Below are 20908 nucleotides of genomic sequence, written 5' to 3' on the forward strand. Positions count from 1 at the left end.
AAATAGGAGTGAATTAGGTGACATTTGTTAGGCCACATTTGTCCGGATGAGCTATTTCTCTAGTGACTGTTTATCAGTCTATTAAGAAGCTGACAAATTGTGGATTGGGTGCAGGTCATTTCAGCAGAGCATGTCAATCTCAGCCCCCACCCTGCCCAGAAATGACATTTATTAGTCCACCAGGATTTGTCTATGACAAGCAATGTGACAGATGTTTTCTAAATTCAGTGGGGTTTGGGGGGTGGGAGCAAAAGCTACAGGAACCATTGGGAATCCAGCAGGTGCTATTGGTGAGTGGGAAAGAACCCAGATATTCTGAGCACCCTCTATGGTCACTAAAGTGGTCTGGAAGCCTCAATCTATAAAATGGAAAAGTCCTGTGGGTGGAGGTGCCTCCCTCCAGGTCCTTGCTGCAGTTAGAAGAAGGAGCTGCAGGATGTACACAGCAGGCTTGGAACAGGCAACGGGCAGGATTGGAAAGGAGTTAGTAGATCCAGACAGAATTTTCTCATCAGAGGGCCTGGTATCCTGTGTATTAGTCATCTGTGCTCTCCTCTTGCAATTTGTTCAGTGGAAAAATGATGTGAGTCTGCCTCCCAAGGATGTTAGAAGACGGAGATGGAAAGAGAGCTTTGCATTGCAAATGAGGGGCCATATGTGTTCTTTTTATTAGGAATTAGCATTGACTAAGGAATATCTAGTACTAGCTTCAGCTTTGTGGTTTATTCTCTGCTTTGCCTGGCATATTTGAGAACACTTTATAAAAGAAAATTGCTGTATTTTTTTAAAAAATCAGAGATCTAAATGATAATTGAAGTTATTTCACAAAAGCCTGCTCATGGCCCAGCCTTGTCCTAGGAACAAAATGGAGACAGATTATGCAGAAGAAATTGGAAATGGCCCCTGCCTTTGAGACGTGTAGGAAGCCTCTGGCAGAGGCAGAGAACAGCAGCCTCCATGCTTGGCTCCCTGCCTCACCCCTGTGCCATCTTCTCTGGAATCTGCTCCCCACTTTTACCCCAGCTTCCCACCCTGGCTGCATCAGAAATCAGCCATTCTCCAAGATTCATTTTCATTATTAGATTTCTTAGAAAAGCTACAAATTTCTCAGGTGTACCTAGATATTTTTTCTTCATTTCTTAAATATTCTTCATTCATTCAACAAATATTCATTGCATGCCTATTATGTGCTCAGCACCAGAGTTGTATTGTGTGCCACCTACTGTGCGCTCTAGGTACTCAAAATACAACATGGAGCAAAACAAAGGCCCTGTTTTCCAGGCACTTAGTTTCTAATGGGTGGTGACAGTGGGGTAAATAAGTGGCTTCCCATGGTAATAAAGTGCACTGAAGAACTATAAAGCAAGATGTGCTGTTACCCACAAGAGCAAGCAGGCCCAAGGGCAGGGACCATACCTTTCTCTTTTTCTCCCTGTTAGAGATGCTGGAGATACGGCTTTCCTTCTAGTTTGAGGGAGATAGGTGTAAATAAAATAATTAAGTGAACTGTATAGAACTTTAAAAATCTACAAAAATCTATAAAGTCTCTTGGCTTACTGTGTCATGCTGGTGTGGGTACAGGGTCAACTGACTTGGAATTCAATTCACCTGTCATTGAGTATTGATTGTGTGTACAGGGAAGAACTTGATATTTTGTAGACTTTGTCAATGAGATATTCATATTCTCTCTCTCTCTCTCTCTCTCTCTCTCTCTCTCTCTCTCTCTCTCTCTCATCCTCAAGCTGCCAGAGCAGAGGCAGAATCCAGTGAAGACATAGACAGGGGGGAGGTAAGCAAGATGGAGGTTCAGTAGCATCCCTGGACCAGTTTGGTGGAAGGGGCCCAGAGAATTACACACAATGTGCTAAAAAATAGAGTCCTTTCAAGTTGGGCCTGCTCCCTTTGGATATTATGCCAGCTGGACTGCTTTCCTTAAGAATCTGCTATTTGCAATGATCACTAAATCACCTTAGTCTCTTAAAATGCTAAAGACTGCCAGTAATGTCCAAATTTGCAGCCAGGTGCATGGTGAATATCCTCCAAATTATTCTGATGCATTTATAGGGAGGTCTCTAGAAAGCTGTTTCCTGCCTCTTTAATAAAATGTATGATTTGTGATTAATTCATTTATTCATTCAACAAGTACTCCCTGAGCATTTACTGTACGTTAGACCCTGTTAGATATGCTGGAGATATAGCTTTATTTCTAGTTTGAGGGGAGTAGACAAATAAAATAACTAAGTAAATTCTATAGAAACTTGAAAGCTTATTAGTGATATGAAGGAAAATACAGCAAAGAGGAATAGGAAATGCATAAGAGGGCAGGAGTACAATTTGAAATTTGGTGATGGGGTGAGTCTTGAAGGAAAGAGCCACAAAGTATCTAACCAAATGGGACCATGTCCCAGCTAGAGGACACTAAGAAGCCAGGGTTCTAGGACACAACAAGGAAGCCCAATCAATCAGAATGGAATGGTTGAGGGAGAGTGTGGTTCAGAAGGGAGATTAGAGAGGGCACAGGTTCAGAATCTGTGGACTTAGTAGCCTTTGTAAGAATTTTGGCTCCTGATCTAAGATGGGAAGTCCTGGCAGGGTTTTAAGAGAATAGAAACATGACCTGATGTGCATCTTAATAACAGTGGCCCAATGTGATGGTGGTACAGGGGAGGGTAGTGTGACATGATGGATTCTACTCTACTTTGGAGGTAGAGCCAATAGGATTTCCTGATGAGGAGTATGAAAGAAAGAAGAGCTAGCAGTGACTTTGGGCTTTTTTTTGGCCTAAGCTACTGGAAGATAAGATGGTCATAAACAAAAATGGAGCAAGAAGTTGAGTGGAACTTTTTAGGAATAGATAAAAAATTAATTGTGGTTGTATTGAAATATCTTTTAGACTAACAAATGGAAATATCCAACAGGCAGTTAGTTATCTGTGTATGTCTGAGGTTCAGAGGGAGGTCCCCAATAAATTTTTATTTGGGAACAGATAAGTAGTATTTAAAACCATGAGATTAAGATGAGTATAGATAGATAGGGAAGAAATCCAAGGACTGCTTTGAAGCACTTCAATGTTAAGATGCCCTGGAGGGCTGGGGGTGTGTTCAATGGTAGAGTTGTTGCCTAGCGTGTGCAAAGCCCTGATCCCCAGCACTGAAGAGTAAACATGAAGAAAAAAAGAATGTTGTGTCCTTGAATTCAGATGAAGGGTTTCGAGAGGATTCGAATGGTCCAGTGTCTCAAGTACTGCTGATAAGTAAGGTGAGAACTAAGGATTCACTATAGAATTTAGCAACCTGGAGGTGAGACAAAATAATTTCAGAGATGAGGGGAAGGGGTCATGATTGGAGTAGGTTAAGAGAAGGTGGAAGGAAAGGAATTGGAAAGAGTAAATATGGCTAATCTTGAGAAATTTGGCTGTAACGAAGAAAGAGAAATGGGGAGGAAACCAGAGGAAAAAAGACTTCAGAATAGGTTTTCTGAAAGATGGGACTACAAACAATTCAAGGAAGAGGAAGAATTGCTGAAGAAATATCTTCAAGTAGGTAAGAAAGGTGGCATTTAGTGGAGAGGTTGGCCTCAGTATCATGGGCAACTTATCATATTAAAGAAGGGGTCAGATTGTGGAGATATGTTGATAGAAGGTAGATGTGGGGTGGGCATTAGCAGAGTTCTGTTTTGTTGGTACCAGGAATTGACTCCAGGAGCACTTAACCACTGAGCCACATCTCCAGCCCTTTTTTACATTTTATTTAGAGACAGGGTCTTGATGAGTTGTTTCAGGCCTTGCTAATTTGCTGAAGCTGGCTTTGAACTCTTGATCCTTCTGCCTTGGCCTCCCAAGCTGCTGGGATTACAGGCATGCACCACTGAGCCCAGTTTAGCAAAGGTTTTCTGGTTGCTTCATTCTTCTCCGAGCAGCAGCAAATGAGGTCATTGGCTGAGAGTAAGGGTGGGAAAGAAACTCACAGGTTGGAGAAGTTATAAAACAATTATTCAGAAGGAGGTTAGAAGATGAATAGATCAACATGGTAACATGTGAATTCTTGTTTCACTCAGATGGTATCTTCTTTCTGATTTTTTTTACCTCTTTTATTTTTCTAATATCCAACATAGTGCTAGCATGCAGATGCTCAATAAGTGTGCAAATTAATTTCACAAATGGAATCATTTATAACTAATCATGCATTGCACTTAGTATTCTAAACACCTCACCCATTTATTATACTTATTCTTAGTGGCTACCTGATTGGCATTTGGAACCACACTGAGATGAGATAGATCCTCAAGAGGGTGAGAAGTAGGTATTGCTATCCTCAGGTGACAGGTGAAGAAACAGATTTTGTATTTGGCCTCACAACTTGCCCAAAGTTGGCCAGCCATCAGGGGATAGTGCAGAGATGTGAATCTCAGCCTGTGTGACCCTCAAGCCCAAGCTGTAACCATGGCCCTGGCACTCATCTTGCCTACCTACTTTACCTTTACCATGGGAACTATGGCCCAGATTGCTTTGCACATGTGTCAAAGCTGAGCCTAAAACCAAGACTTATACAAGTGTGGGGCCTTTTCCACTACCATCTTCCAATTTCCATTATATCTTGGGATCTGTCTATAGTTCAGTTCCCACTATCACTTGCTGGCTACCCTTAACAGTAGTTGTAGTGTACAGTCCATAGCCATGAAGCACCTGGTCCTTTGGAGAAAGGATCTTGCCTGCACTGACACAGTCATCCAGAAGGGGGCGGTCGTATGCACAGAAACGCTCCTGCCCCACCCACGGGCTCTGTAACCCACAGGCTCTGCTTGTATCCCTCCTGTTTTCAGCCTTTCCCTGAAGCCAGCCTTTTCCTTTCAGCTTTTCCCTGCAGCGCCTGATTGCTCAAGCGAGCAGTATTTCTCCAAGAGTGATTTCCCTCAGGTGGCATTTGGCAATATCTGGAGATGTTTTGGGTTGTCATAAGTGGTGCTTAGAAACAAAGCATGCCCCTAAACATTCTGTAATGCATAGGACAGCCACCCTCCCCCAACAAAAAAGTATTTGGTCCAAAATATCAATTGGTGCATTGAGAGGTTGAAAAATCCAGCCCTAAATGAAAACTTGTAAACAGTCCATAAACTGACCCAGAGGAACAAATGGGAAATGACTTCAATATCAAACAAAGCAACTGATAAAAAAAAATAATATGTGGGAGCTGTCCTTCTTTGGGGAATGTCAAAGATTTTGAGGGCTAAGTGGATCTTGACCTGTCACTGACTGACTGTTGCCAACAATGTGCTGAGTCAGAATGTGTGTGAAGATGTGCTGTTGACCACCTGGGGCAGCTGAGAGAAGAGATGGTGCCCCTTACCATCCAAGGACTACATACTGTCCTTGTGTCTCTCTGAGGAAATGATCCTTCCTGTTGTGTGGAAACATTCTCTGTCTCCAAACCATCTGTGATGTTGAAAACCTGTTCTTGCAAAACCATAAGCTATGCTTAGAACTCAGCAGTGTGCTGGTCCCTGGCCCGAAGCACTTCAGATAGTCCCCAGAGTGGTTGTCAAGGTCCGCCAGCCTGATCAACATAAACTTGCATTCCAGTTGTGACATGCTACCCACCTCCTCTGGAATTGGGAATGTTCTTCTGAAACATGCCCATTTTGGAAAGCCTAGGCATTTACCCAGGACTTACCTGAAACAGATTGCCTCCAAGTCAAGAACCCAGTGTCCAATAACATATTCTCTGTGAATCAAGCCACTCCACTATTTCTCACTATGTAACTCTTGTTCAGCAGAACACAGAGCAGAAGCAATGAAGACCAGCTCTAGGCCATGGTCTCAGTTTTGTTCTATAGTACAACTATCTTCCTCTCTTTCCTTCATGCCTAGAACCTATTATGAGTGTCTAAAACACATGAACTATAAACCTAAAGACAGTTTATGACAGGAAGTATGAAACCATCTTTAAATTATATCCAACCTACAGGTGAAACCAAAGTAGTCACCCTCTTCCTTATAGTAGTTTATCTGACATGCAAAAAGGGAGGACATCTAGGAATCAAATACAGCCACAAAACTGGGATATGGATACCAGTGTCTACACAGCTAATTCAAGGGTTTTTTTTTTTTTTTCTCTCTCTCTCTCAGTACTGGGGATTGAATCCAGTGGCACTCTGCCACTGAGCTATATCCAGAGCCCCTTTTTTGTTTTTATTTTGAAACCAGGTCTCACAAAGTTGCCCAGGCTGACCTTTAACTTGCAATCCTCCCGCCATAGCCTCCTATGTAGCTGAGGTTACAGGTATGTGCCACAGTTCCTGCCTCAGGATCTGCTTCAGCAAGGGGAAAGAAAGCAGGGTATAGACATCTGAAAGGCAGAGCATTATTAGTGCTTTCTTGCTGGCTTCAGTTTAATAGAGTACTGTGTGCTCCTGAAATTTAATAATAATTATTATTATCATCATTATTATTATCACTTATAGAGTGATAGTTCTGTGGACCAGACCCTACACCCAGCACTACTCAGGTAATCTATCTCCATACTCAAACTACTACCAGGAAATGGGTACTCTAGGCAAGGATACTAAAACTTCAAGAAGTCAAAAAATGTGTCCCAGACTACCAGGAAAGGGTAAAGTGGAGATCTGAACCTAGAAAGGCAGATATTTTAAATGTGCTAAATGAGTTTGCTCTTGTTAAAATCTGAACTGAATCTCTGTCAAAAAACAAAGATCCTTGTCTCTCTTATAAAGTCTTAATTTAGGTAAAGTTAGGACCCATAACATATGGCTTGTGTGCTTTCATGTGCATAACACACTTGGTTTGCATCGCGAAGTGCATGGTATGAAAACCACGGGGTTTGAAGTCCAAGATGCCCTTCCACTGATCATAAGCAGTGAGACCACGGACATCCCTTGACTCTCTCAAATCTCAGTTTTCACGCCCTCAAAGTGCCGTGAGTTTTAAAGTATATGTCAAGTGTCTTGCAGATTGCCTACTGGTCAGTCACTGAAATTATTGTTGTTGATATTATTTAGATATGTTCTTTCTGGGTTTTGCTGTGGAGATTTCAAATTGCACTGGGTGTTTCAAACTTTTCTCTGGCATCTGTGTTTCACGGATTGCCAAAGACCAAGAATGAAGAATCATCTTTACACTTAGGAAAACACTGGTGTAAAATATGTTTGTGTTTAAAACTTTAGGCACTGCCCAGGTCATCGCAGATGGCCAAGTGGAATATCAGCCTCTTTCAGGCATTCGATATATGTGGTGGTACCATTTAATCGGCCTCATCTGGACTAGCGAATTCATCCTTGCATGCCAGCAAATGACCATAGCAGGGGCAGTGGTTACGTGCTATTTCAACAGGTAGGTCCAGCCTTGTCTCTTACTGGAGTGTCTTTGTGCTCCATGTTGTGTGTCTCAAAGATGTTTGGGAGTTTTGACCTGACTCTCTAAAAGGGGTTGACAAGAGTAAAAGGCTAAGCTAAAAACTTAGCTCAGACTTAAAACTTTGGATTTAAAAAAGCTACTAGGGGCTGGGGCCATAGCTCAGTTGGTAGGGTGTTTGCTTTGCATGCATAAGGCCCTGGGTTCAATACCCACCAAAAAAAAAAAAAAAGCTACTAGTCTCACCAGTTGTGGTGGTACACACCTGTAATTCCAACCACTCAAAAGGCTGAGGTGAGAAGATTTCAAGTTGAAAGCCAGTCTGGACAACTTAGTGAGACCTTGTCTCAAAATAAAAATTGTAAAAGAGCTGGGTTTAATCCCAAGCATTGCCAAAAAAAGAAAATAAAAAGTTGCTAGTCTACTTTGCATATACTTTAATAACTCTGGGTTTTTTGTTTGTTTGTTTGTTTTGGGTTTGTTGTTATTGTTGTTGTTTTAATGTAAAATTGGCAGAATATTTACCTGGAAAATAATTTTAAATCCTAAAGGAATCATGTGTAACTATAAGCTATACCTCATGTCCATATAGTTAAGTACTAGTGAATGAATTACTTGCTTCTATGTTAAAATTATAGACATTACCTCATGAAAATAATGGAAGACACACACACACACCCTACACACACCTGAACCCTTCGCCTCTCTTGTGTGTGACTTTACCAGCAATGAGACTGCAGCCGGAAGAGCAGGCCTGGGACAATGACAGGGTTGGACTCCGAACAGGAAGTTTACTCCTGATAGGGCTGATCCTCCTCTAATCTCTCAAACCAAATGAGTAGATAAACATGACTTTTTCCTGAGGTAAGAAAGTCAACCAGGGGTGATTCATGCCATTGACAGTTACCTCCCGACAATAAAGAGCACTGTGGGTTTTTAATATAATGGTGTTTTTGGGAGCCCCATCATTAGTGACTTTGGAGGACCCGCTAAGGGGCTGTTGCTCTTGGCATTAAGACTCCCCCCAGCAGCTGGGGGTGGAGGGGCTGCTTGCTCCAGAGTAGGAGAGCAAAGCTCATCCTAGCCAAACTGGCCAAAGGTAACAGTTGTCAGGCAGAGAGATCCTGTGTTATCTTAGAATAACAAAACCAAAGCATTCTCCGCAGGGGCTTTGATGTGGAGCTCAGTGAGGCAGACACATTTATCTCAGAGTCATCCCCCCCTCGCCAACCCTCCCCCCAAAAATAAGATCAGGAAAGAATGAAAAAGGAGTAAACACACAATCACAGTGAGAAACAGAGACTCAAGGACAGTGGATAAGAAACATGACATTAACAAAATGGCCAGGGCAGCAAGAGGTGACTGGCCGTGTTGGGCAAAGCTGAAAAGGCCTCCAGCATGTGTTGGCTTTTGAGAAGGTGCAAATAAGATACAAGCTGAAGTGAGTCACAAAAAATCCAGAGAGGCTCAGGAATTTAAGTGCAAAATGTAACCCTGGAGATTAGTTGTAAGTTCTCCTGAGGAGCAGTTAGAACCCAAAGACCCTCCTCCAGATGTGCAGAAGAGATCTTTGCTTTCTGGACAGATCAACTAGAGAGGGTCTGGACTTGGGGTATCTGGCACAGCCAAGGCTGGGGGCAAACTCAGTAATGAAGTGGGGGCGGGGGAGGGTAAGTGAGAGTCTAAATGCTGAAGAGGGAGAATTCCCCCACCACCAACACCCCACATTCCATAGCTCAGTTCCCTGTGTGTTGGCAGCAAGGCTGATCCCCTAAGGGGAGGCTAGGGGAGTCTTCTGGGAGAAACTTTCAAGCCCAAGGCACAGGCCCAAGATAGTACCACATGGGGGCCCCGGGTGAGATGGATTTCCTGACTCCTAACCACTGACCCTTGCCAGGCACCAGGCTGCACTCCTCACACGGTATCCAACCCATTCTGAAATTGGAATTGTTAACCAGAGTATTACACATTTGATGAAAACCACGAATATAAGAAAGAGGCGCCGGCAAGGTAGACGGAACTGTGACCACCCACAGAACAGGCCCAGCGGCCTGCTGAGGGGCAGAGCCGCCCCCCACCCCCCGCGCCTGCCAGGTAGGCGGAACTGTGACCACTGACAGAAAAGGCCCAGTGGCCTGCGGAGGGGCAGAGCTGCCAACCACTCCTGCAAGGTAGGCGGGCCTGCGACCCACCGGCAGAACAGGCGCAGCAGCCGGCTGAGAGGCAGAGCCGCCCCCTCCCCCGCTCCTGCAAGGTAGACAGAACTGTGACCACCAACAGAACAGGCCAGACCTGCAACCGACAGACAGAACAGGCCCAGTGGCCTGAGGAAGGGTAGAGCCGCCCCGCCCCCCACGCCTGCAAGGTAGGCAGACCTGCAACCCACTGGCAGAACAGCCCCAGAGGCCTGCAGAGGGGCAGTGCCGCTGCCTGCGCCTGCAAAGTAGGCAGAACTGCGACCACCAACAGAACAAGCCTAGCGGCCCGCAGAGGGACAGAGCCACCGCCCGCGCCTGCAAGGTAGGCGGACCTGCTACCGACCGGCAGAGCAGGCCCAGCGGCCTGCCGGCGTGGTAGGCACATTGCCCCAATTGGAGGAGGGGCAGAGCCACCGCCCGCGCCTGCGAGGGAGACTTTGCAATTATACAAGACCAATATAAATATATAGGGGGAAAATTCAATAGCACAACAGTTTCACCAAGTAGAAAGGAACGCGAACAGTATGAAGAGACCAGGAAAGAAAGGACCACAAGCAATGCAGGTCAACTCAACGTTAGAAGAGGTAATAGCTGCAGCAGATGGAATGTCAGATAAAGAATTCAGGATATACATGCTTCAGATGATCTGGAGTCTCAAGGAAGACATCAGACAGCAAAATCAGACAATGAAAGATCACTTCAACAATGAATTACATAAACAAATCCAAGAAGCAAAAGATCAACTATACAGGGAGATAGAGGTTATAAAAAACAAACAAACAGAAATCCTAGAAATGCAGGAAGCAATAAACCAACTTAAAAACTCAATTGAGAATACTACCAGCAGTGTAGAACACTTAGAAGATAGAACATCAGACAATGAAGATAAAGTATTTCAACTTGAAAAGAACATAGACAGCTCAGCAAGACTGTTAAGAAACCATGAGCAGAACATCCAAGAAATATGGGATAACATCAAGAGACCAAACTTAAGAGTCATTGGGATACAGGAAGGTACAGAGTTTCAAACCAAAGGAATGAGCAATCTATTCAATGAAATAATACGAGAAAACTTCCCAGACTTGAAGAATGAGACAGAATCCCAAATCCTAGAAGCCTACAGGACGCCGAAGGTGCAAAATCATAAGAGATCCACACCTAGACACATTATAATGAAGATGCCCAACATACAGAATAAGGAGAGAATTTTAAAAGCTACAAGAGAAAGGAAGCAGATTACATTTAGGGGTAAGCCAATCAGGATAACAGCTGATCTTTCAACACAGACTCTGAAAGCTAGAAGATCCTGGAATAACATATTTCAAACACTGAAAGAAAATGGGTTCCAACCAAGAATTGTGTTTACAGCGAAATTAAACTTCAGGATGGAAGATGAAATTAAAACCTTCCACGATAAACAAAAGTTAAAATAATTTGCAGCTAGAAAACCATCTCTTCAAAACATCCTTGGCAAAACATTACAGGAAGAGGAAATGGAAAATAACAATGAAAACCAACAGTGGGAGGTAGGACAGTAAAGGGGGGAAAAATAATCAAAGAGGAAAACAAACCATGTTTAGTAACATAAATAAACAAATATGGCTGGAAGAACAACCCATATCTCAATAATAACCCTAAATGTTAATGGCTTAAACTCACCAATTAAGAGACACAGGCTAGTAGAATGGATCACAAAACAAGACCCAACAATATGCTGCCTACAGGAGACGCATTTGATAGGAAAAGACATACATAGGCTGAAGGTGAAAGGTTGGGAAATATCATATCACTCATATGGACTTCGGAAACAAGCAGGAGTGTCCATACTCATATCAAATAAAATAGATTTCAAGCCAAAGTTAATCAAAAGGGATAAAGAGCGACACTACATACTGCTTAAGGGAACCATACACCAACAAGACATAACAATCATAAATATATATGCCCCAAACAATGGTGCAGCTATGTTCATCAAACAAACTCTTCTCAAGTTCAAGAGTCTAATAACCACCATATAATAATCATGGGAGACTTCAACACACCTCTCTCGCCACTGGACAGATCTTCCAAACAAAAGTTGAATAAGGAAACTATACAACTCAATAACACAATTAATAACCTAGACTTAATTGACATATATAGAATATACCACCCAACATCAAGCAGTTACACTTTTTTCTCAGCAGCACATGGATCCTTCTCAAAAATAGATCATATATTATGTCACAGGGCAACTCTTAGACAATATAAAGGAGTAGAGATAATACCATGCATCCTATCTGATCATAATGGAATGGAACTGAAAATCAACGATAAAAGAAGGAAGGAAAAAGCATACATCACTTGGAGAATGAACAATAGGTTACTGAATGATCAATGGGTTATAGAAGACATCAAGGAGGAAATTTAAAAATTCTTAGAGATTAATGAAAACACAGACACAACATATCGGAATCTATGGGACACATTGAAAGCAGTTCTAAGAGGAAAATTCATTGCTTGGAGTTCATTCCTTAAAAAAAGAAAAAACCAACAAATAAATGATCTCATACTTCATCTCAAAATCCTAGAAAAAGAAGAGCAAAACAACAGCAAAAGAAGTAGAAGGCAAGAAATAATTAAAATCAGAGCTGAAATTAATGAAATCGAAACAAAAGAAACAATTGAAAAAATTGACAAAACTAAAAGTTGGTTCTTTGAAAAAATAAACAAAATCGACAGACCCTTAGCCATGCTAGCGAAGAGAAGAAGAGAGAGAACTCAAATTACTAGCATACGGGATGAAAAAGGCAATATCACAACAGACACTTCAGAAATACAGAAGATAATCAAAAATTATTTTGAATCCTTATACTCCAATAAATTAGAAGATAGTGAAGGCATCGATAAATTTCTTAAGTCATATGATCTGCCCAGATTGAGTCAGGAGGATATAGACAACCTAAACAGACGAATATCAATTCAGGAAATAGAAGAAACCATCAAAAGACTACCAACTAAGAAAAGCCCAGGACCGGATGGGTATACAGCAGAGTTTTACAAAACCTTTAAAGAGGAACTAATACCAATACTTTTCAAGCTACTTCAGGAAATAGAAAAAGAGGGAGAACTTCCAAATTCATTCTACGAGGCCAACATCACCCTGATACCTAAACCAGACAAAGACACTTCAAAGAAAGAAAACTACAGACCAATATCTCTAATGAATCTAGATGCAAAAATCCTCAATAAAATTCTGGCGAATCGGATACAAAAACATATCAAAAAATTGTGCACCATGATCAAGTAGGATTCATCCCTGGGATGCAAGGCTGGTTCAATATACGGAAATCAATAAATGTTATTTACCACATCAATAGACTTAAAAATAAGAACCATATGATCATCTCGATAGATGCGGAAAAAGCATTCGACAAAGTACAGCATCCCTTTATGTTCAAAACTCTAGAAAATCTAGGGATAACAGGAACATAGCTCAATATTGTAAAAGCACTCTATGCTAAGCCTCAGGCTAGCATCATTCTGAATGGAGAAAAATTGAAGGCATTCCCTCTAAAATCTGGAACAAGACAGGGATGCCCTCTCTCTCCACTTCTCTTCAACATAGTTCTCGAAACACTGGCCCGAGCAATTAGACAGACGAAAGAAATTAAAGGCATAAAAATAGGAAAAGAAGAACTTAAATTATCACTATTTGCAGATGACATGATTCTATACCTAGCAGACCCAAAAGGGTCTACAAAGAAACTATTAGAGCTAATAAATGAATTCAGCAAAGTGGCAGGATATAAAATCAACACGCATAAATCAAAGGCATTCCTGTATATCAGCGACAAATCCTCTGAAATGGAAATGAGGACAACCACTCCATTCACAGTATCGTCAAAAAAAATAAAATACTTGGGAATCAACCTAACAAAAGAGGTGAAAGACTTATACAATGAAAACTACAGAACCCTAAAGAGAGAAATAGAAGAAGATCTTAGAAGATGGAAAAATATACCCTGTTCATGGATAGGCAGAACTAACATCATCAAAATGGCGATATTACCAAAAGTTCTCTATAGGTTTAATGCAATGCCAATCAAAATCCCAACGGCATTTCTTGTAGAAATAGAGAAAGCAATCATGAAATTCATATGGAAAAATAAAAGACCCAGAATAGCAAAAACAATGCTAAGCAGGAAGTGTGAATCAGGCGGTATAGCGATACCAGACTTCAAACTATACTACAGAGCAATAGTAACAAAAACAGCATGGTACTGGTACCAAAACAGGCAGGTGGACCAATGGTACAGAATAGAGGACACAGAAACCAATCCACAAAACTACAACTATCTTATATTTGATAAAGGGGCTAAAAGCATGCAATGGAGGAAGGATAGCATCTTCAACAAATGGTGCTGGGAAAACTGGAAATCCATATGCAACAAAATGAAACTGAATCCCTTTCTCTCGCCATGCACAAAAGTGAATTCAAAATGGATCAAGGAGCTTGATATCAAATCAGAGACACGCCGTCTGATAGAAGAAAAAGTTGGCTACGATCTACATACTGTGGGGTCGGGCTCCAAATTCCTCAATAGGACACCCATAGCACAAAAGTTAATAACTAGAATCAACAAATGGGACTTACTCAAACTAAAAAGTTTTTTCTCAGCAAAAGAAACAATAAGAGAGGTAAATAGAGAGCCTACATCCTGGGAACAAATCTTTACTCCTCACACTTCAGATAGAGCCCTAATATCCAGAGTATACAAAGAACTCAAAAAATTAGACAATAAGAGAACAAACAACCCAATCAACAAATGGGCCAAGGACCTGAACAGACACTTCTCAGAGGAGGACATACAATCAATCAACAAGTACATGAAAAAATGCTCACCATCTCTAGCTGTCAGAGAAATGCAAATCAAAACCACCCTAAGATACCATCTCACTCCAGTTAGATTGGCAGCCATTATGAAGTCAAACAACAACAAGTGCTGGCGAGGATGTGGGGAAAAGGGTACACTTGTACATTGCTGGTGGGACTGCAAATTGGTACAGCCAATTTGGAAAGCAGTATGGAGATTTCTTGGAAAGCTGGGAATGGAACCACCATTTGACCCAGCTATTCCCCTTCTCGGTCTATTCCCTAAAGACCTAAAAAGAGCATGCTACAGGGACACTGCTACATCGATGTTCATAGCAGCACAATTCACAATAGCAAGACTGTGGAACCAACCTAGATGCCCTTCAATAGATGAATGGATAAAAAAAATGTGGCATTTATACACAATGGAGTATTACTCTGCATTAAAAAATGACAAAATCATAGAATTTACAGGGAAATGGATGGCATTAGAGCAGATTATGCTAAGTGAAGCTAGCCAATCCCTAAAAAACAAATGCCAAATGTCTTCTTTGATATAAGGAGAGTAACTAAGAACAGAGTAGGGTCGAAGAGCATGAGAAGAAGATTAACATTAAACAGGGATGAGAGGCGGGAGGGAAAGGGAGAGAGAAGTGAAATTGCATGGAAATGGAAGGAGACCCTCAGAGTTATATAAAAGTACATACAAGAGGAAGTGAGGGGAAAGGGAAAAATAATACAAGGGGGACAAATGAATGTCAGTAGAGGGGGTAGAGAGAGAAGAGGGGAGGGGAGGGGAGGGGAGGGGAGGGGGGGGGATAGTAGAGGATAGGAAAGGCAGCAGAACACAACAGACACTAGTATGGCAATATGTAAATCAATGGATGTGTAACTGATGTGATTCTGCAATCTGTATATGGGGTAAAAATGGGAGCTCATAACCCACTTGAATCAAAGTGTGAAATATGATATATCAAGAACTATGTAGTGTTTTGAACAGCCAACAATAAAAAATTAAAAAAAAAAGAAAGGAAGAAAAATGAACAAAACAAACAAAAGGGATTTAGAGAATTTAGCGTACACAATGTAGGCTGCAAAGAAAACAAACAAACAACAAGAAGAAAGCCCTGTAATATTATCAGAAAGAACAGATATATTGCAACCATAAACAAAGCCCCTTCCCCACATCCCCCACCAAAAAGCAACAGTGAGATAGCAAGGAGGACCCTTTAATAATTAAAAATTGCAAAAGTAAAATTTTTGCATTGAATGATCAGAATATAATGTTGAAAAATTCTTTTAGAGGGCAGAATAAGACACAATTAGAAAATGGCAGAAAGGGAAAAAAATAGAGTTATTTAGGAGAGTCACCATCTGACTAATAGGAGTTCTAGAAACAGAGAACAACAAAAAATACATAAGTAAATAAATAACCAAAAAAATCTCCCAGAACTGGGCTGGGGCAGTAGCTCAGTGGTAGAGAGCCTGCCTCACACGTGTGAAGTACTGGGTTCAATCCTTCGTACCACATAAAAAATAAATAAATAAAGATGTTGGGTCCATCTACAACTTAAAAAAAAATTCCTAGGACTAAAAACATAAGAAAATATCGCAGAATTTTCTCTCGGGGGAAAAAAATAAATAAAACATGACAAAAGATCAAAAACCAAATGGGATCTGACCTTCAATAGCAACTTTGAATCAGAAAAGCAAAGGAGCAAAGAAAAGACTATTCCCAAGTTTTATTTTATTTATTTTCAAGACTATTTCAGAGTTTTATACCTATTCCCACCATCAATTCAGAGTAAAGGAGAATAAAGTCAGGCTCACGAACACAAAATCCCCAAAGGTCTCCTCCCCACACCCTTTCTAGGAAGACCGTTCCCAACCGAAACTCATGAGTAAGCCAAGGAGGAAAACATGAGTTTCAGAAAAGAAGGGAAGGAAATTCCCTAGAAGGTAGTCATGTAGCCATTGTTGAAGAAGAAGAAGGAGAAGGAGGAGGAAGGAGAGGAGGAGGAGGAGGAGGGGGAGGAAGGGGAAAGAGGAGGAGGGGGAAGAGGAGGAGGGGAGGAGAAAGAAGAGGAGCGGGAGGAGGGGGAGGGAGAAGAGGAGGAGGAAGAATGAGAGGAAGGAAAAGAAGAGAGGAAGAGAAAGAGGAAGAGGAGGAAGAAGAAGAGGAGGAGAAGGAAGAGAAGGAGGAACCAGTTCAAGATGGAACTGGAAGGCAGTAGGAGCAGTGGGCTCCAGGAGAACTCTCCAAAAAGACAGTGTCTCCAAAAACACAGTGACACTGAGAGGAGACTAAATGTGCTTGGATATTTTGATGAAGCATTCAGTGAAATCCATGGAAAACAAAGGGAATAAAAAATGTGATGTGATTATTAACTCCAGGAAAAACTGAAAGTTGTACAGGGAACAAAATAGAATTGGAATATGCTTCTTGGGTAAGTTGTGAATATTATTCACCATACATTTTACTTTTGTACTAATAGTGTGAACATGAAGCATTAACTAAAAATTTCAACATAACTCTATTGGGAAGAAGTCAGGGTGAAAGATGAGTGTGTCTGGTGGGGGCACCAAAAAGAGAAAAAGAAAAATGAAGAAATAGCAGTAAGAACACAGTATTTTAAAGTGTGGAGTTGTATTATGGTAGAAATAGCTAGATTATTATCTCTAGGGAAAGAATTAAGGATGGGTAAAGAAAACTACTCTTTTTCCCATTAAGCCCACCAGTACTGTTTGGCTTTTTAAGATGCTTTGGCTATTATTTTCATAAAAATAAATTAATTTAAAATAAAATGTGGGATAATTTCTTTGTAACATTACTATTTCATTTATTAAGAACTTCTGCTTTCTTTTGGGCTGTCTGCCTAATTTTGAAACCTCAAGCTTTTTGCTTATCTTAAAGTTCACAATGCCGTGTCTGCCCTGCACAAATGGTGAGGATTAAATCCACAAGAGTGCATTCACCTTTGTTACTCTTTTAAGCCCTAAAAGGTCTGAAGAGTTCATACAAAGACCACCAAGTACCAGGACATGGGCAAGCCCTAAAATTTACCTTCTACAATCATTTGCTTGAAAAGGGGTCAATGGAGACCCATAAAGATGCTACTTAAAGCCAGCACAGTGGTGCACACCTGTAACCTGTGCTACTGGGACTGTGAGACAAGAAGATGGCAAGTTCGAGGCCTGTGTTGGCAACTTAGAGAGACCCTGTCTCAAAATAAAAAGGACTGGGGATGTAACTCAGCAGCATAGCAATTGCTTAGTATATGCCAGGCCCTGGATTCAACCCCCAATACTGAAATAAAAAAAAGAAAAAGAAAGAAAGAGAAGGAGAAGTACTGCTTAGAGATGTAGTAGGAAGAAGCTAGAACTGTTCAACTTGGAAAAGGGACGTTGGAGGCATGACTTCATCATTATTTTCAAATACACAAGAGATGGTTTCCAGCTGCTGTGGATATGCTGGTGAAAAGGAAATGCATTCACAGCAGAGCATAAAGAATTGAGGTAGAGATGGGTGAATTTCTAACCCTAACAAGAATTGCCCAGGAGAGCTAGGGGGGGAAAAAATCTGTTCTTCATAATAAAGCCAGTTTCTATTTTCTGTAGGACTGGAAAGACTAACTCTATAGCCTCCCAGTCCCATCTTACAGTGATTTTGCTGAAAGAGACATCAGGAAGGGACAGGGTCTTTGTGGAAGTCACACCGTTCAGCTTCACTCAGAAGCTGAGTGGGAGAGGCCAGTCATCCCTTGCAGCCCAGACTTTGTCCAGGAGACTTAGACAAAATTAATTTTCCATTACATTTAAAGAGTGTTTAGTGTGCACTGAGCTGGATCTAACTAGAACTAAAACTTGCTTCTAGGACCCTGAAGTTGCTTGATTGGTTTTAGGCTCTGTGTTGTCTGATGCGACTACAAGTTGAAAAATGGTACTTATATATCATGACCTGAAGGTGCTATAGGACTTGTGTGGGTGGGACCATTAAACCCTTTGCCCAGCAATGTGGACTAGTGTAGTGTTCTGAGGACCTGGCTCTGCTGTATGGGGCAGGAGACCTTCAGCATTCAGGCAGACATGGCTTTAAAAGGAGAAGGAAGCTGGACTTCATGGGAAACATCCTGGAGTCCCCTTACCCTCTAACACTGCCTGGGTCTTCCTTACTGCCTTCTCTCATAAACTTGGGGGGAATGAAGCCCAGTCAGAAGGTTCCCAGCACATGCCACCTGTACCCCCAACCCCTAGAGACTGCTGAGTGATCTTGATGGGAGCCCTGGTCCAGCCTCCCCAGCCTCCTAAGGAACTCATCACTGAGTTACCCAGTGTGCTCAACACTGCAATGTCAATCCTTGAAATACAGTGAAGTCCAGAGCTAAGTATTATTTTAAGCTTCATTCAGTATAATTAAATCAGATTTTGCTGTTGTAAGGGAGCTGACATACAGCAGAGGAGGGATGACAGGATGCTGTTACCTGTGAATATAGAATAGAGTCTAAGGAGAGAAGGTGGTGGCCTCAAAGACACTACTCTTAGGCCCCCTTTTTTTTTCTTTTCTTTTTTTTTTTTTTTTTTGTAGTGCTGTTTCTAGTTTTGAGGGAAGGTATTGAGTGACTCCTGGCACAGTGAGCTGGCTTGGGTTAAAAGGACCTTCTTTTTAAGTTCGTGCTCTCATCATGTGATAATCCAGCTGCTGGAACCTCTGTATCTTCTTCCAGCCAAGCTCTGCAGAGCCTAGAGTCATAACCAGGGTATGTTATGGACTAGGGAAATAGAGGCAGTGCAGTCTCCCCTCTATTTGAAATGGCTCATATCACTACAGTGAAATCTTCTCAAAAAGCTCACATCCAATCCCAGACTTCAATACCTGGAGGAGCAGACCCTAAGAGTCCCATTCACAGAGGCCTGTGAATCATTCCGTTCCCTCCCAGATGGAAAGTAGGTGTCCTTCTCTTCTCCTCACCCCCATACTAATCTCTTCAGCACCATAATAAGTTCTAAGGCACATAAATCTCAATAGAAAAGTAAACATTCTTCCTTTAAAAAAAAATGAGAAAAGGGGAAAAAAATGTGTCAGATTTTCCTGGCCTGTGCTACTCTGGTAGTTTATCAGATCAGAATGAATTCCTCTCTGTGACAGCTTCCCTGGTCTTTCCATCTCCAACAAGGCTGGGTTGAAACACGGCACCCCTTTGTGGACAACTGGGTTACAGTTCTTCTGCGCCCAGTATTACTGTCATGTTCTCTTTTTCTTCCTGGATGATTTAAGTAACAGAGAAATGCAGTGGTTGCCAACTCTTGAAACATTTCTGGCTGCAGTTCTTTCCTCTCTCAAAACCCAGGCTGTTGTCAAAACCTTAATTCATAGTGACTTATTAGCAACCCAGGCAAGTTGTAGAATAATCTGTTCTGAAGAAAGCAAGCTTCACTTGCAATCCATGGCGTTGCTTCTCAGAAAGGGCCTCGTTTTCTAGAGCTGGTGTCCATGGGAATTCAAAAGGTCTCCCCCAAGGTCGCCTCAGCCCTCCTGTCAGGTTCAGGGCAGAGGAAAAACTGTGCCCATTCTGTTCTTTTTTACTCTTTTTCTCTGCCTGTGAAACTGACTTGGACACATTCTTGGGAGCTGTGTCAGGACAAGTCCTGTAAATGATTCACACTAAAGTGACCTTTAAAGAGTAGGGAGGAAATCAGCTGGATTTCAGGAGCCCAGAGCTGTGCTGAAGCCAAGCACCCGGGAGCTCTGTGTCCCTTCCCTTTAAACTTGAACTCACCGTTAACCTCACTGGCCTTGGTCCTGGTCATGTGATCGGGTCATGATTTTAATCATCAAGCTGATGCTGGCCACATTTACAAATGCGCCTGTGTAATTTAAACCTTGGAGATGGTGATAGAATCAAACTTCCGAAAATGAGATGAACGGGCTACTTGAAGGGTTGGTGGAAGGAGTAGGAGCCGCCGTAAAGAGGGAAAGTCGTTCATTTAACTCATCACCATTTTCAAAATAGTTTATTTTTTTCTGTTCTGTATTTGTTTGTTGCATTGAATGCCACTGAAAGGAATCACATTAGTCCAGAATATAATGAATGTCACCTTAGCAACCAAGGAGTATAAAAATTTTGCTGAATGCTTATTGCATCATTGCTTTGAAAGTTGTTAGTGCCATTGATGATTTGAACAGAGAAGGGTTTTTTGGTTCCTTTTTAACAATGGTTTTAAAAATACTCTTTTTTTTTTTCCTATTCCCAGAAATAAAAATGACCCTCCTGACCATCCAATCCTTTCGTCTCTCTCCATTCTTTTCTGGTACCATCAGGGAACAGTGGTGAAAGGGTCTTTTTTAATTACTGTGATGAGGATTCCAAGAATCATTCTCATGTGCATTTATGACACCCTGAAAACGAAGGTAAGGCTGCACCTAATAGAGAAGAGCTGAGGACTGGGCAGCTGCAGAGGGTCCCAGGAGAGGACCCCTGACAGTGGCCT

At 41.7% G+C, this 20908-nt stretch overlaps 1 protein-coding gene across 3 annotated transcripts in view; it reads left to right on the forward strand.

Moving 5' to 3' along the window:
- Slc44a3 (solute carrier family 44 member 3) overlaps positions 1-20908 on the forward strand; it is an 82089-nt gene that overhangs the window by 32079 nt on the left and 29102 nt on the right. For all 3 annotated transcript variants that reach the window (XM_046462125.2, XM_046462133.2, XM_046462156.2), the window contains exons 10-11: positions 7180-7345; positions 20672-20828. In XM_046462125.2, coding sequence (XP_046318081.1) covers positions 7180-7345; positions 20672-20828 — 323 coding nt within the window. The remainder of the gene's footprint in view (positions 1-7179; positions 7346-20671; positions 20829-20908) is intronic.

The sequence above is a fragment of the Marmota monax genome, unplaced genomic scaffold, assembly GCF_021218885.2.
Source record: "Marmota monax isolate L192 unplaced genomic scaffold, Marmota_monax_Labrador192_F-V1.1 WCK01_AAM20220418_F8-fsc00070, whole genome shotgun sequence".
NCBI lineage: Eukaryota > Metazoa > Chordata > Mammalia > Rodentia > Sciuridae > Marmota > Marmota monax.